Source organism: Henckelia pumila, chromosome 1, assembly GCF_033568475.1.
Source record: "Henckelia pumila isolate YLH828 chromosome 1, ASM3356847v2, whole genome shotgun sequence".
NCBI classification, from domain to species: domain Eukaryota; kingdom Viridiplantae; phylum Streptophyta; class Magnoliopsida; order Lamiales; family Gesneriaceae; genus Henckelia; species Henckelia pumila.
The window spans coordinates 99,128,712-99,142,356 of record NC_133120.1 but is presented as its reverse complement, the minus strand read 5'-3'; the positions used below and the strand labels follow the sequence as shown (position 1 = coordinate 99,142,356).

Here is a 13,645-nt window from a genome sequence, read left to right as displayed (position 1 = left end):
CAATTTTTAATAAAATCCAATTATAAATATTTAGAAAATATTTTTTGTTATATAAATTTTTTATTTTAAATGTATTGTCATTAATTAATTATTTTTTAAAAAAATATTATTAATTTATCCTATTATTATTATTTTTTTAAATTCATTTCGTATTTCCAACTTTTTCATTAAATATGCATTCATAAACAAGTATTTAAATAATTTCAAGTACCAAAATATTGAACTAAACTGATAAGTTCAAACATATTATTTTTTCGATTTAGGACTATATATTATTGAACCAAAATTTAAATTTTTCGAGAATATGCATTTCACAATTTGTAATAAATAATAAAAAAAATAAAATGCTTATATAATTCTAAATCGAAAAAGTAACATTAATGAACTTATAATTTGGTTCAATATTTTGGTATTTTTAGATATTTAAATCCTTATTTATGAATCATGTTTAATGGAGAATTTGAAAAATAAAAAAAAATAAATAAAATTAAAAATATTTGGTACTTATCATTCACTTATCATTTTGATTTAATATTTTGGTAATTTTAGGTATTTAAATCTCGTTTATAAATGCATTTTTAATAGAGAAGTTGGAAACAAGAAAAAAGATTAATAAAATATGATAACAAGATAAAATAATAATATTTTTTTAAAAACAATTATATAATCATAATAAATTTAAAATTGAAAATAAAATCAATAAAACGAAAAATGTTTGATAAATATTTTATAATTAGATTTTAATAAAAATTGTGTATTATGGGTTGAATATATTTAAAAATTATTTTCATAGGGGTCAAATATGCATTTTTAATATTTCACAAGGGTATTTGGTGCAAACAAATATCAAAATCTTTGTCAAGTCGCATGAGGGGCGCATGCGCAACAATCACTTATCTGAAGGGGCGAGTGTACTAATTTTTTAAAAAGTCAGAATTAAAGATGCCTATTAAAGTTCACAGGGGAAAAATGTACATTTTCAATATTTCACGGGGGTGATTGATGCAAATAACTCATATTAAAACTGAAAACAAATAAACAATAATAACAAGATCGGGCCTCAAATTTTGGTGAATTACAAGTTTCAATCGGCCCATTTACTTATAATGAATTGTGCTTGTACTTATTTTTACTACCATTTATTTATATATAAATCTTATAATTTTTTGCTTTTGAAAAATCTCTAATTTTAACTTAAAAAAGTGCTTATTTTTTACCAGTCAAACACTTTATTCCATTGTTTTCATCGTGCCGAGACAATTTTATTGCCAATTTTAATTTTAATTGAAAAAATAAGCTAAAGAACAATTTTATTACCATTCTGCTCTTTTCCCATCGTTCTGTGCTCTGCGCCTTATGCTTGGCTTCGGCTTTCGCTGCTCATCGTCTTCTCTGCCGTGAATTAGGCGTTATTCCATCCTTCCGATAGTTCTGCGTTGTGTGGCTGGAGTTGGAAACTTGGTACGGGAATCGATTCCCTCTGTTTTTTGCCTTCGTTTTACTTCCACCTGTTGTAAATGTACTGTATCTTTTCAGATCTGCGTTTTGTGTGGCCTCTGTTTGGAACTCGGAAACTAACGGGTTTGTTGTTCTCTTTTTTGTCCTTTTGGTTTGCTTAGATCTGTGTTTTGTTTTGTTTACACTGAAAAGCTTCCTCCGGGTTTCTTCTTTTGGTTTTTTTCCTCTTCTTTACTTCTACAAGTATATTCTTAGATCTGTGTCTGTAAAACGTGATTTATGTTTTCAGATTTGTGTTTTGTTTTGTTTAAAACGGTTTTTGCTCTTCTGCTTTTCTTCCATCTGTTGTAAAATGTGATTTATGTTTATAGATCTGCGATTTGTTTTGTTTACACTGTAAGATGTGATATATGTTTTTAGATCTCTTTCCTTTTTGTTTTGCCTTTTTTAAAAAAATTTTACTCTCTTAAATAGTTTTTGCAATCTTTAAAAACAAGGATCACGTAGATTCTCTAACACTCAGCCTTTGGCTTTTCGAAATGACTATTCCTCAATCTAAAATGCAATAATATTATTATTAAATACTCCTAATCCATACAGATAGATAGTATAGAAAATTAAAGAAGATGATATTTTTATTCTTGATGTATACAGCATTGAATAAAATAAACCAATAATCCCGACACTCAGACGAAAAAAACAAAACTTTTATGAGGAAAAAACTAATCAATTAATAAAGAAAAAATGTACAATCATAATATATTATATTAAGTGTAAAAATGAATTTATTTCTGACTTTTATATTACGAGTAAATCAGACTTAAAACTCGATATTCATTTGGTGGAAACAAAGGACTTGTATCGGAATTGGAGTTGAAATCTTGGGCGGTACAGTAAATTAGCACCATTTAAGTCAAAGATTTAATTTTTTTTAAAATTAAACCATAATTGAAAATAGATTGTATATTTCCTCAAATCTGAGCTTTGTATCCAAAATCTTTAAAAGAGTTGAATCCAATTAAAAGTTGTGATTCTAACTTATATTATATTAATTCAAAAAATTTCACAATCCTTGGTGGATCATCCCATTGATATTTAGATTAAATAAAAAAACGAAAATTTTGAATTAAAGGAAGGTTGTAAAACCATGGGTACTAGATATTTAATCAGTTATGGTTTCGGTGCATGATTAGGCTTCTGGGGTGTTTGTTGAGTTCATTCAAATTTCTTAAATCATTCGGATGCATTTTCATTTAAAAGCCTGATCAAGAGTAAACCATGCTGAAGTTTTATTTTTACTCCTGATTCTAATGACAATACTCTTTTGGCAGATATATAAGAACTTAACAGATGTATCATGTATCAGAACTTTAGATTTTATTACTGAAGTCGGTGATATTGTATGTGTCCCTTGCTTTATTGCTTTAGGTTCATTTAACCTGTTTGAAATACTGGAATCTGTCGTGCTAGCTATCTCTTGTTTTCACCTTGTTTTTCCAGTACACACTTACTAATGACATCAGCTTCACCTTGTTCGCAATCAATAGTGATGTTTTTCTATACATATATGTTTAGTTCAGAATATAGCAATTTACCTATAGAGTAACGCTCTTGTGAGACGGTCTCACAAATGAGACGGGTCAATCCTACCTATATTTATAATAATAAGTAATACTTTTGGCATAAAATATAATACTTTTTAATGGATAATTCATATAAGAGACCCGCCTCAAGAAAATGGCCCTTGAGACCGTCTCATTTGAGTTTTTGCCTTACCTATATATAGATGTAAGACATTGGATCATGACTAAGAGCATAGGAATTTATACAAGGCGATACTCTTCTTGTCTTATCAATTCTGTAATTTCGTCAACCAGCGGCATCCAAGGTCTGAATTTTGTTTAGCATAGTAAGCTATCATTCTACTATGTTACGAACTTTTTTTTCAATTTTAATGCATAAATACATACATATCGAAATCTTTAACTGTGAATTTTTCTATTCCTTTGATGTTTGCCCAATTAATTGCAAGCTTTTTAAATACAGGTTGTATGTTGGATTGCAATGCTTCTTGTTCGATTAACAAATATATTCCCCAAATATTCTACTTGATTTTCCCTTCTGTTGTCTCTTGTCTGCGTATTAGGTCCCAGCTATTCCCAATTTATTGGCCTCCTGATCTTTTTGCAAGTGGTTGCTCATGCAATGGATTGGAAAGCTTTGAGTGGGTACATTTTCTTCTTCCTACATCGATGAATCCCACACTCAAGAAGCACGCCAAACCCACCCCCATCGCCGCCTCCGCCACTGCTCCTGCTCCCAAAGTCCTCCACCACCACCCAACCCCAGATCCCGTCGTCATCACTGCTTCCACTGTCGAAAGCATATCGCATCGCTTCTCCAAGGTATATGCATCTCACAAGAAACTAACCTCCAACTCCTTAGACCCCTCTAATCTGCGTCTACATCCTCGACCTGATACCCATTTCCAAGAAAAAACCTTCACCATTTCCCCAGCTCTGAATACATCTTTGACCAAGTCAAAAAGCCACCGCGAAAGAAACGATTTTCCAGTTTCAAAAAATGAGGGGAAACATCACTTCATCTCGAAAGCCAAGGTGAAAGAGAAGGATGAAATCAAGAATCCATCAAATAAAGACCGAAAGAAATCATCTTTGGTGGAGTACGACGTGAAGAAGGCGTCCCTATTGATGACCAGGAGTCTAGAGAGTGACCAAGTGAAGGGTTTTCCTAAAGTGTTCGATGGCAGAAGGCTCTCTGTATCATCTCTCCCTCTTGATAATAGAGGGAGAAGGAAGTCAATTTGCGGTTCACAGATTGAGCTGTCTGGTTTCTTCTCTTGTGCTGGAGTTAGAGTTGTTGCTGTTGATATGCCTCCGTCTGTGCAGATTCATGCTGTTAATTGTGCGAGAAAAACTCATGATAGCTTGGAGAAGTTCACCTCCAAGTCTCTTGCTTTTACTCTTAAAAAGGTAATTAGATGATGGATTTTGATCATTCGTGGGTTCTTTCAATTTTTATCGGTTTATTTCCTTAAATATATCTATCTTGATTAGGTTAGTCATGGGTTTTATTATCTTGTTTTTGTAGGAGTTTGATGGGGCCTATGGACCTGCTTGGCACTGTATAGTGGGGACAAGTTTTGGATCATTTGTGACTCATTCAGTTGGGGGGTTCATTTATTTCTCCATGGATCACAGGATATACATCCTCTTATTCAAGACCACTGTACAAAAAGCAGATTCAAATTGAATTAGGTGATATAACATTTTACATATAATTTTGGAAAGATGTTGTCACCTCCTCTTTATTGGATTATACCAGGTAGTTTTAGTTAGGAAAGGATTGGTACATTGTCCTTGTTCGATGTCGTTTACCGGATCAGAAACAACCTATATTTATAAAACATGATATGATAAGTATTATTGGAACATCAATGAAAAAAGTTTCTGGATGGATGACATGAATTGGATATTTGCATGTATACATGTGTTCTTGAGATCTCATGATGTACTTTTTCCGTCCCAATTCAGTTGGTTCTTGATCGGTTTTGACCGGTGGATCGGACCGGTTCTCGGTCAAACCAGTCGTCGGTCCTGTCCGATTAGGTTCTAAAAAACCTGGTTATATCTAAGTCGTTGTCCCCTTGGTATTCCTTTAATTTAATTGAATTTTGTAATTTGACTGAATTTTTTTTTTTATAAAAAATTCCGAACCAATTCCTATAAGCTGAGCTCCACTTTCAAGTTTGTATAGAATAGCACGGATATCTTATCAAGTTTGAATCTTCATTGGATCATAAAACTCCAGTTTTCCGATGTTATACAAGGATTTACTTGAGGTCATACCTATTCAAGTTCATTTCCGATGTTATTCATGGATGCCTATGATCATATCGGTTCAAGTTTATTCCCTTAACTTTACAAGATTATTCAGCTATCCATTTAATCTCTCTAGATTTCTTATCCTATGGTTTATTTTTGCCTAAGCACCAATCAAAGTGGAGGCTTTCAGAAGAAGGTGAAGATGCGAGTCAAACCTGTATTTAAACTCGAAATTTATAATTAGAGAGAATGTTGGTTGGCCATGAAACAATTATGTACTTTGTTTTAAGGGAAAATAAGTTTTTTTGTCCATTAACTTATTCATGTTTTGGTTTTGGTCCATTAACTTTTTCGATGTGAGTTTTAGTACATTAACTTTGCATAATCAATGTTTTTTGGTCCAACTGCATACGTGTCAATTTCTGATTGGTCCAAAATGATGATGTGGACATATCAAAAGCTGACACGTATACAATTGGACCAAAAAGCACTGATTATGCAAAGTTAGTGTACCAAAACCCATATCGAAGAAGTTAATGGACCAAAAACCAAAGGGGGTAAAGTTACTAGAGCAAAAAACTTATTTTTCCTTGTTTCAAATATCCTATTTATGCTCTTTTGGCTGTCATTAGATACTTGGCCAAGAAATTATAATATGAACAGGAATTATCTGTTACGCAAAATATATCTTGTTAGAAATACAAACCACATGAGGACCACAGAATCAATATAATATCGGATTCATTGATCCCTGCTAGCTGTGACCACATTCCATCATGATAGTATTAATTAAGTCCCGTCTTATTATTTGGGCTGAAAATTTTTTGTATGTAGCCAGCGAACATGAACTTATAAGAATGTTTGCGAAAACTTATAATCACTGCCTAAGAAGTATACATATGGACTCAACCTTTGGAAGGAGAAGATTTAATTGCACTCTTTACCACACACTATAATATTTATAAGATAAAACCACAATACAACTCATGAGATGATACCCATTCATTCCACATGATTTTGGCTTAAAAAACACCAATACTAACATTGCAAACAGAAAAATAGACACCATATCACTCCATCGACTCTGCATCAACCTTCTTTCACTCACTCCTCGCCTTCCTTCTCGGCCGGAACTTCTGCGGCCGGCGCCACCGCTTCCTCCGCGGGCTCGGGCTCTTCCGGTGCTGGAGCCTCCGGTTCATCGGTGGTGGCTTCCTCTGTTTGAGTCTCTTCCACAGCAGCAACTACTACTTCAGCTGGCTCTTCTGAGACCTCCACCTCAGCAGCTGGCGCTGCTTCCTCTGCAGCCTCTTCAGCAGCAACTACTTCTGCCGGTTCTTCTGTCGGAGCAGCTTCCTCAGGCTCGTCTTCCGGCGGCGCTTCCACGGCTTCGGCCACTGCGGGCTCCTCGATCTCGGCCGGCGCCTCCGGAGCAGGTAGCGCTGCCTCCACCTCCACCTCCTTCACATTTTCCGGGGCGGCTGTCTCAGACACTGGTGTTGGAACTATAATCTATGATTAACAAACGTTTCAGACATCATTTACCCAAGAGTGTTACATTAATATTGCACAATTGATATATTGTAGAAACATACGTAATTATGTATATATATATACTTCGATCTAGCTAATTAACTGATGGATCATCAAGAAAGCTTTCAAATCTTGATTGGTGATGTATATTATATGCTCAAACACTCTTACTCAAAGAAAATATATATATATATATATCATGCAGATCAAACATTTTCATGCAATAATAATGAGTTTGATACATCTCATAGTGTCACAAGATGCCAAATTTATCAACTAATTAAAACTCCATATTAAATTCGATCCATCCACTGATGATCAAGATCTGAAAAGTTTAACTCGAGATCATCAAGATTAACTTGTTCATGGAAACCACATATATATAATTATGGGTACCTCAGCTTTGACCATCGTGTTTAATTTGGAAACGATCGAGAGAAAAATAATAAGTAAAGAAGAGAGTGGTGAAAACTAGCTGGATCAGAAAAAAGAAGAGAAACACTACAAGAGATGTTTTCTAAAGGGGTGAAGAGATTAGATCATTTGTAGGGGTATTTATAGGGATGAAAAATCATTGGTGTCATAACATTAATAAAATTAAATAAAGAAATGGAAGTTTGGGAGATATAAACATTATTAGCGGAGTTGGCATATCAAGATCAGGGATGTGAAGTCTAGGTGGACCAAGTGGTTGGCTAATTTAATTTCGACAAAACATTCGTTCAATCGAAGTGGAATGTGTACAAATCTTAAAATTTTCTAACACGAAACCAGCTCGAGTTTGATAATTTTTGAATAAGATTTTAATAGTTAGCTCGAAAAACTCACAAATCAACTTGATTCGTTTACATCTCTATCTATTTAAATGTTAATGAAGTTTGTTTGTAAATGGGTTTTTACCGTCCGCGAAAGTGGAATAGATGAAGGAAGGCTGCAACGAGCTTGACTGTCATGTTATGTACAACTTTTTGAATCGAATTACCCGGACTAATATCAAATTAATCCAAAATTTTCCAAAAAATATATATATAAAATTTTAAAATATATGTGAGGCGAGGACTGTTGACACATTCCACAAAACGTTTATATGAACATTTTGCGACGATCATGAATTCCCAATAACATACACTCGGAATATCATACATATAAATATAATTAAAATGGATTTTGAACAGGCAAAGACACATGGTGGAGGCCAAATTTACTCTGCCTATCGTTATGTTTTCTTGATGGCCTCTTCTGTGCCGTTAAATGCATGAGCAAGTGGTGACCACTCTTTCATCATACTCTCGTATGTTATACTAATTTTATGCTTGTGAAAAACCCCCACCCATATGAAAAAAAAAAAAAGAAAGAAAGAAAAATAGTACTTCAAGTCCCATGGTGTTATATTTTTATTTTTTAAGTGAGTTGATCTAAGAACTTTTGTACATTTGTGTATATTCAAGAACCGAAATCAGTGTAATATTGTAATGTAATTTAATTAATGCAAAAACTCATATGAGACGGTCTTAAGGATCATTTTTATGAGACGGGTATCTTGTATGGGTTATCCATTAAAAAATATTACAATTTATGCCAAAAGTATTACTTATTATTATAAATATGGGTAGAGTTAACCCGTCTCACGGATGAGACCGTCTCATAGGAGTGTTACTCTTTAATTAAATACATACTCAGTATCCAAATCACGGGGTTAAATTTTTACACAGGAGGTGATCAAGTTAAAACTTTTTAACACTTGACAAATTAATTTGATATTATAATCTCATAATAAATATAAAATAATATAAAAACAAAATCATAAGAGACGCCAACCACCCCATCTGTATATTAAACTCAAAAACTAAAAAGATATATATATATATATATATATATATATATATATATATTATGTAGTATTTGGAAAAACTTTTAAAAAAAACTTCTAATTTTTTCTTAATAAATTTTAAAATTTTGCAAAATTTTATTTAAAAAACACTTGAATCACTTCTCAAAAGTTGTCCCAAATAATACCGAATTATGTTACTGTAGATTCACGTGGCATCCCAAAACGGAGAGACGGCTCTCCCATTCAAAAAGTGAATTACCATCTTCCTTAATATTGAATATGGGCAGGGCCCAATGGGCCCATGTACCAGATGCCTTCACTCGTGAAGTGGGCTCCATTTACACAGGCCACGCTGGATCTTACTCATCTGCACCCGCAATTCTGTCCCCTCCTCCCCACTACTTATTTCTTTGATTATTTGTTACCGTTTATTGCACAAACTTCTATGAAAACAATCTTATAAGTGATTTTATGAGATATATATTTTATTCAATTTGATATATAAAAAATTATTATTTTTTATGTGAAAAATATTATTTTTTATTATAAATATAAGTCGAATTAACTCATCGTATCTCATATATATAAATTTGTGAAATTGTCTCATAAAAACTTACTATTTTTTTTGGTTACTGCATAGTAAATTTATTTACTTTAGATACCTTTTAGTAAATAAATAGTTCTCCCGCATGAAATTTTACACCGTAAATCATTGCCTTTTTTTTTTGTTATGTGAATCTCCGAACGCCTCGTTTTGGATTATATCACGTAATCTTCAGGTTTAATTCAATAATTTATGAATAATGTTAGTCGAGTAAATCGAACAATGATAGAAGAAATCAAATCAAATTCGTGATCATTTGACTCTGTTTTATTTATTCCATCAATACGGATATATATAATAACAAACATATCATTTACATTGTCGTTGCATTTTTTTTTTATAACCTGCATAAATGTGGCTAACGTCAATTACATATAAATAGTTTTTAATACAAAGTTTAATTCGAAATTCTGATTTAATAAAATATGGAATACGAGGTACTCTCGAAATTATGCATCTCCTAAAAAGAAATCATGTGTTTCCAAACAAAGGAAAAAGTTGATTGAAATCGTGTCTGATTTCAACCTATCTTTACAGGCACTACCTGTCACGCCCCGATCCCAGGGTCGGGTGACATAGCCATTGTTTTCAAATAAAATTCGAAAATAACCAGGCTCTTAATACAGTATATGCAAACCAGTCTTTTCTCATAAATAAAAGCTCCAAAAAAATTGTCTTTACAACTCGTTAACCCAAAAACTAATACATAATTGCGGAAGCGACTAAAAGACTTAAATATCAAAATATTAAATGCAACAATCCCAAAAGAAATAACAAAATTAAATCCTAAAGTTCTTTCTTTCACCAACCCCAAAACTGGTCTTGTTCTCGATTCTCTAATTCTTCTTCTGTATCATCTGGGAGGGAAAAGGTAAGGGGTGAGTGTTTTGGGAAACACTCAGCAAGTGGGGGTCGATCGTTCATATCAAAATATATACATATATATATTATTTCAAAAACTCATAGCATAATTCAAAGCGTAAACATTTCATATCATGTCTTAACATAACATAGCATGAACATCATCATGACATAACATAGCATAACATAACTTTGGCCAGACACTGAAATTCCTCTCATTATTTGTGGCTAACTGATCAGTCCCCTATATGTAATCCCTCTAAGGGGTGAGGTCATTTGTCGGTTATTCTTACCCACCGCATCAGGGCCATAACATAGCATAGTTCGGAAATTCCCTTTTCACTCTTAATTTGAGTCATAACAGTGCCAAAACATACTTATAACAAATCTTATCAAGAATAAGAATTACATAGCAAAATTCGAAAGAATATCATGAACGATCGAAATTTTAAATCATACATAATATTTTAAAATATAAACCCACTTACAGAATTCTTACGAGTATCAAATACTTGAATAGGCGAAGCTTGAACCAAAAACTTTGGAAGCACAACTCGAAAATTCAGCCTACTGAATTTTCGAAATTCTGGCAGCCTTCTTGATTAAATTTTCTAAGCATTTTCTTCATTATTTCTTGGTCCTAACCTTCGAATTTATAAGAGAAATGTTGGTAGAAGAATTAGCCTATTTGCTGGAAATAGACCAAAGAAAGTGGACAAAATTCCAAGTGTACCTCAATCTCGAATTTAAGGCAGACTAGTGGACAACTCTTGAAACTATTCTTCCCAAACTCTTTGGCCAAAGTCCACGTGCACAAGAAGAGAATTGGACAGATTTTTGGACTCCAAGTGGCAGCCAAATTTTTGAAATTATGGAGGAGAATTGGCAGCCTTGGGGTTCGAACTAAGAGAGGAATTGTAATAGGATTTTGAGAGGTCTTATGCATTTATATAGGCGAGGTTGGACAAGATTTTGGGCTGACATGGGGCGATTTGTTGCACTGATTAAGAGAATAAAATCAGCCTTGATTTCAAAAATTGAGGAAGAAAATCTGACAATACACTAACTTGATTTAATTGCTAAAATAAGTTGGTTTGTATCCAAAAAGCTCAATCTCAAAGAAAAGGAAAGATTACCTCTTCCAAGTTTGGGAGATCATTCCTAAATTGAAAAAACTTGGAGGCCAAGTTCCGGGTTTTCACATCCTTCCCTCCTTATGAGAAGTTTCGTCCTCGAAACTTGTATTAACTTAGTTGTCTAATATGCCTAATAATTTTCAAACTTAAATCTAAAAAAAATCATAACTTAATTTAGAAATTCAAATGTCAAAAATCTAACTTGTCAAACTTAAATAAAAAAATAATAATAATAATTTTTCAACTTATATCCCAAAAATCAATCTAACTAAAACCAATAAGTTACTACCAAAATCCATCAATCTTAAATCCAAAATAAATCAATATCAAATTTTATATTTCCTATTCAACATAAATAATAATCTTAATTAGTTCTTCCCCATTCTAAATACTAAACCAAAGCGGTTCTTTCTCATTCTAAATCCTAGTTTCCAATCAAGATCATATATTCTAAATTCTAATCTCCCATTAAGATCATGAATCTGGTTTTGCTCTGATACCATTTCTGTCACACCCCCGATCCCGGGGTCGGGTGACATCGCCGTTGTTTTCAAATAAAATTCGAAAACAACCAGGCTCTTAATAAAGTATATGCAAACCAGTCTTACAACTTAAAAATAAGAATAAAAGCTCAAAAATTATCTTCATCACCATCTCCAAAGCATGTCTTGTTCTTTCTTCTCTAATTCTTCTTCTGTATCATCTGGGAGGAAAAAGATAAGGGGTGAGTGTTTTGAAAAACACTCAGCAAGTGGGGGTCGATTGATCATATCAAAATATATACATATATATATTATTTCAAAAACTCATAGCATAATTCAAAGCGTAAACATTTCATATCATGTCTTAACATAACATAGCATGAACATCATCATGACATAACATAGCATAAAATAACTTTGGCTAGACACTGAAATTCCTCTCATTATTCGTGGTTAACTGATCAGTCCCCTATATGTAATCCCTCTAAGGGGTGAGGTCATTTGTCGGTTATTCTTACCCACCGCATCAGGGCCATAACATAGCATAGTTCGAAAATTCCCTTTTCACTCTTAATTTGAGTTATAACAGTGCCAAAACATACTTATAACAAATCTTATCAAGAATAAGAATTACATAGCAAAATTCGAAAGAATATCATGAACGATCGAAATTTTAAATCATACATAATATTTTAAAACATAAGCCACTTACAGAATTCTTGCGAGTATCAAATACTTGAATAGGCGAAGCTTAAACCAAAAACTTTGGAAGCACAACTCGAAAATTCAGCCTACTGAATTTTTGAAATTCTGGCAGCCTTCTTGATTAAATTCCCTAAGCATTTTCTTCCTTAGTTCTTGGTCCTAACCTTCGAATTTATAAGAGAAATGTTGGTAGAAGAATTAGCCTATTTGCTGAAAATAGACCAAAGAAAGTGGACAAAATTCCAAGTGTACCTCAATCTCGACTAGTGGACAACTCTTGAGACTATTCTTCCCAAACTCTGTGGCCAAAGCCCACGTGCACAAGAAGAGAATTGGACAGATTTTTGGACTCCAAGTGGCAGCCAAATTCTCGAAATTATGGAGGAGAATTGGCAGCCTTGGGGTTCGAACTAAGAGAGGAATTGTAATAGGATTTTGAGAGGTCTTATGCATTTATATAGGCAAGGTTGGACAAGATTTTGGGCTGACATGGGGCGATTTGTTGCACTGATTAAGAGAATAAAATCAGCCTTGATTTCAAAAATTGAGGAAGGAAATCTGACAATACACTAACTTGATTTAATTGCTAAAATAAGTTGGTTTGTATCCAAAAAGCTCAATCTCAAAGAAAAGAAAAGATTACCTCTTCCAATTTTGGGAGATCATTCCTAAATTGAAAAAACTTGGAGGCCAAGTTTCGGGTTTTCACACTACCCTCATGATAAATCTAAGGGTCCTTATTTAACAATACATGTAGGGTCCACTAAAAAATAATGAACCCCACATTTATTGATGAATGAGGATCTTTAGATGTATGTCAAGGCAGTGCCTGTATTGGTAGGATCTAACTTATCGTTGAAATGATCCGATCAAGGCCAGTCCGCAGGTATTGCGGTGGACCAATAGGACAAAGACACGTGTGAATGTGGAAGAGTAAGCCATCCACTTGTACCTTGTTCTTTCAATTTCAGTGTACGTGTATTATTGAAGGCCTGACGTGCCAATATTGAATTAGTCACCTACAATATCAATTACTAGATTAAGACCATAGACATTACATTATTCCTTTGCCAAAAGAGATGTCATAATCTTTCTGTTAACATACATTAAGCAATAAAAAAAAGTAATGATTTATTGTTTCCAAGACCAATTAATGATTTCATCAGAATGAAGAAAGATTATTTTAAAAG

General features: G+C 33.1%; 2 protein-coding genes and 2 long non-coding RNA genes across 6 annotated transcripts; 1 reads left to right on the top strand and 3 right to left on the bottom strand.

Annotated features, from left to right (window-relative positions):
• Positions 1-1,322: 1,322 nt before the first annotated feature.
• LOC140892914 (uncharacterized) lies at positions 1,323-4,951 on the top strand. Of its 3 annotated transcripts, XM_073301967.1 has the most exons (4): positions 1,323-1,461; positions 1,537-1,581; positions 3,605-4,451; positions 4,570-4,951. In XM_073301967.1, the coding sequence occupies exons 3-4, from the start codon at positions 3,711-3,713 to the stop codon at positions 4,729-4,731; spliced, it is 903 nt and encodes a 300-aa protein (XP_073158068.1). In that variant the 5' UTR covers positions 1,323-1,461; positions 1,537-1,581; positions 3,605-3,710; the 3' UTR covers positions 4,732-4,951. The 3 variants fall into 3 exon arrangements, with proteins under 3 accessions (XP_073158068.1, XP_073158078.1, XP_073158060.1); XM_073301977.1 differs by lacking the exon at positions 1,537-1,581; XM_073301959.1 differs by lacking the exons at positions 1,323-1,461; positions 1,537-1,581 and having other exon boundaries at positions 3,582-4,451.
• Positions 4,952-6,203: 1,252 nt separating this feature from the next.
• Positions 6,204-7,390, bottom strand: LOC140875304 (uncharacterized). The gene is made up of 2 exons (XM_073278966.1): positions 7,233-7,390; positions 6,204-6,815 (listed from the first exon to the last, which is right to left on the bottom strand). Exons 1-2 carry the CDS (start codon positions 7,245-7,247, stop codon positions 6,408-6,410), a joined length of 423 nt encoding a protein of 140 aa, XP_073135067.1. The 5' UTR covers positions 7,248-7,390; the 3' UTR covers positions 6,204-6,407.
• Positions 7,391-9,941: 2,551 nt separating this feature from the next.
• Positions 9,942-11,457, bottom strand: LOC140876389 (uncharacterized). The gene is made up of 3 exons (XR_012148776.1): positions 10,866-11,457; positions 10,621-10,777; positions 9,942-10,128 (listed from the first exon to the last, which is right to left on the bottom strand). It is a non-coding gene; the product is annotated as an uncharacterized lncRNA (long non-coding RNA).
• A 251-nt stretch (positions 11,458-11,708) lies between these two features.
• On the bottom strand, positions 11,709-12,852 carry LOC140876388 (uncharacterized). The gene is made up of 3 exons (XR_012148775.1): positions 12,708-12,852; positions 12,463-12,619; positions 11,709-11,971 (listed from the first exon to the last, which is right to left on the bottom strand). It is a non-coding gene; the product is annotated as an uncharacterized lncRNA (long non-coding RNA).
• Positions 12,853-13,645: the final 793 nt, after the last annotated feature.

What these genes read in the sequence shown, in the direction of transcription:
- LOC140892914 (XM_073301977.1), top strand. Translation starts at nt 3,711, where the DNA reads ATGAATCCCACACTCAAGAAGCACGCCAAACCCACCCCCATCGCCGCC. An exon ending in TTGCTTTTACTCTTAAAAAG is followed by an intron (nt 4,452 to 4,569) that starts GTAATTAGATGA and finishes TTGTTTTTGTAG; the next exon opens with GAGTTTGATGGGGCCTATGG.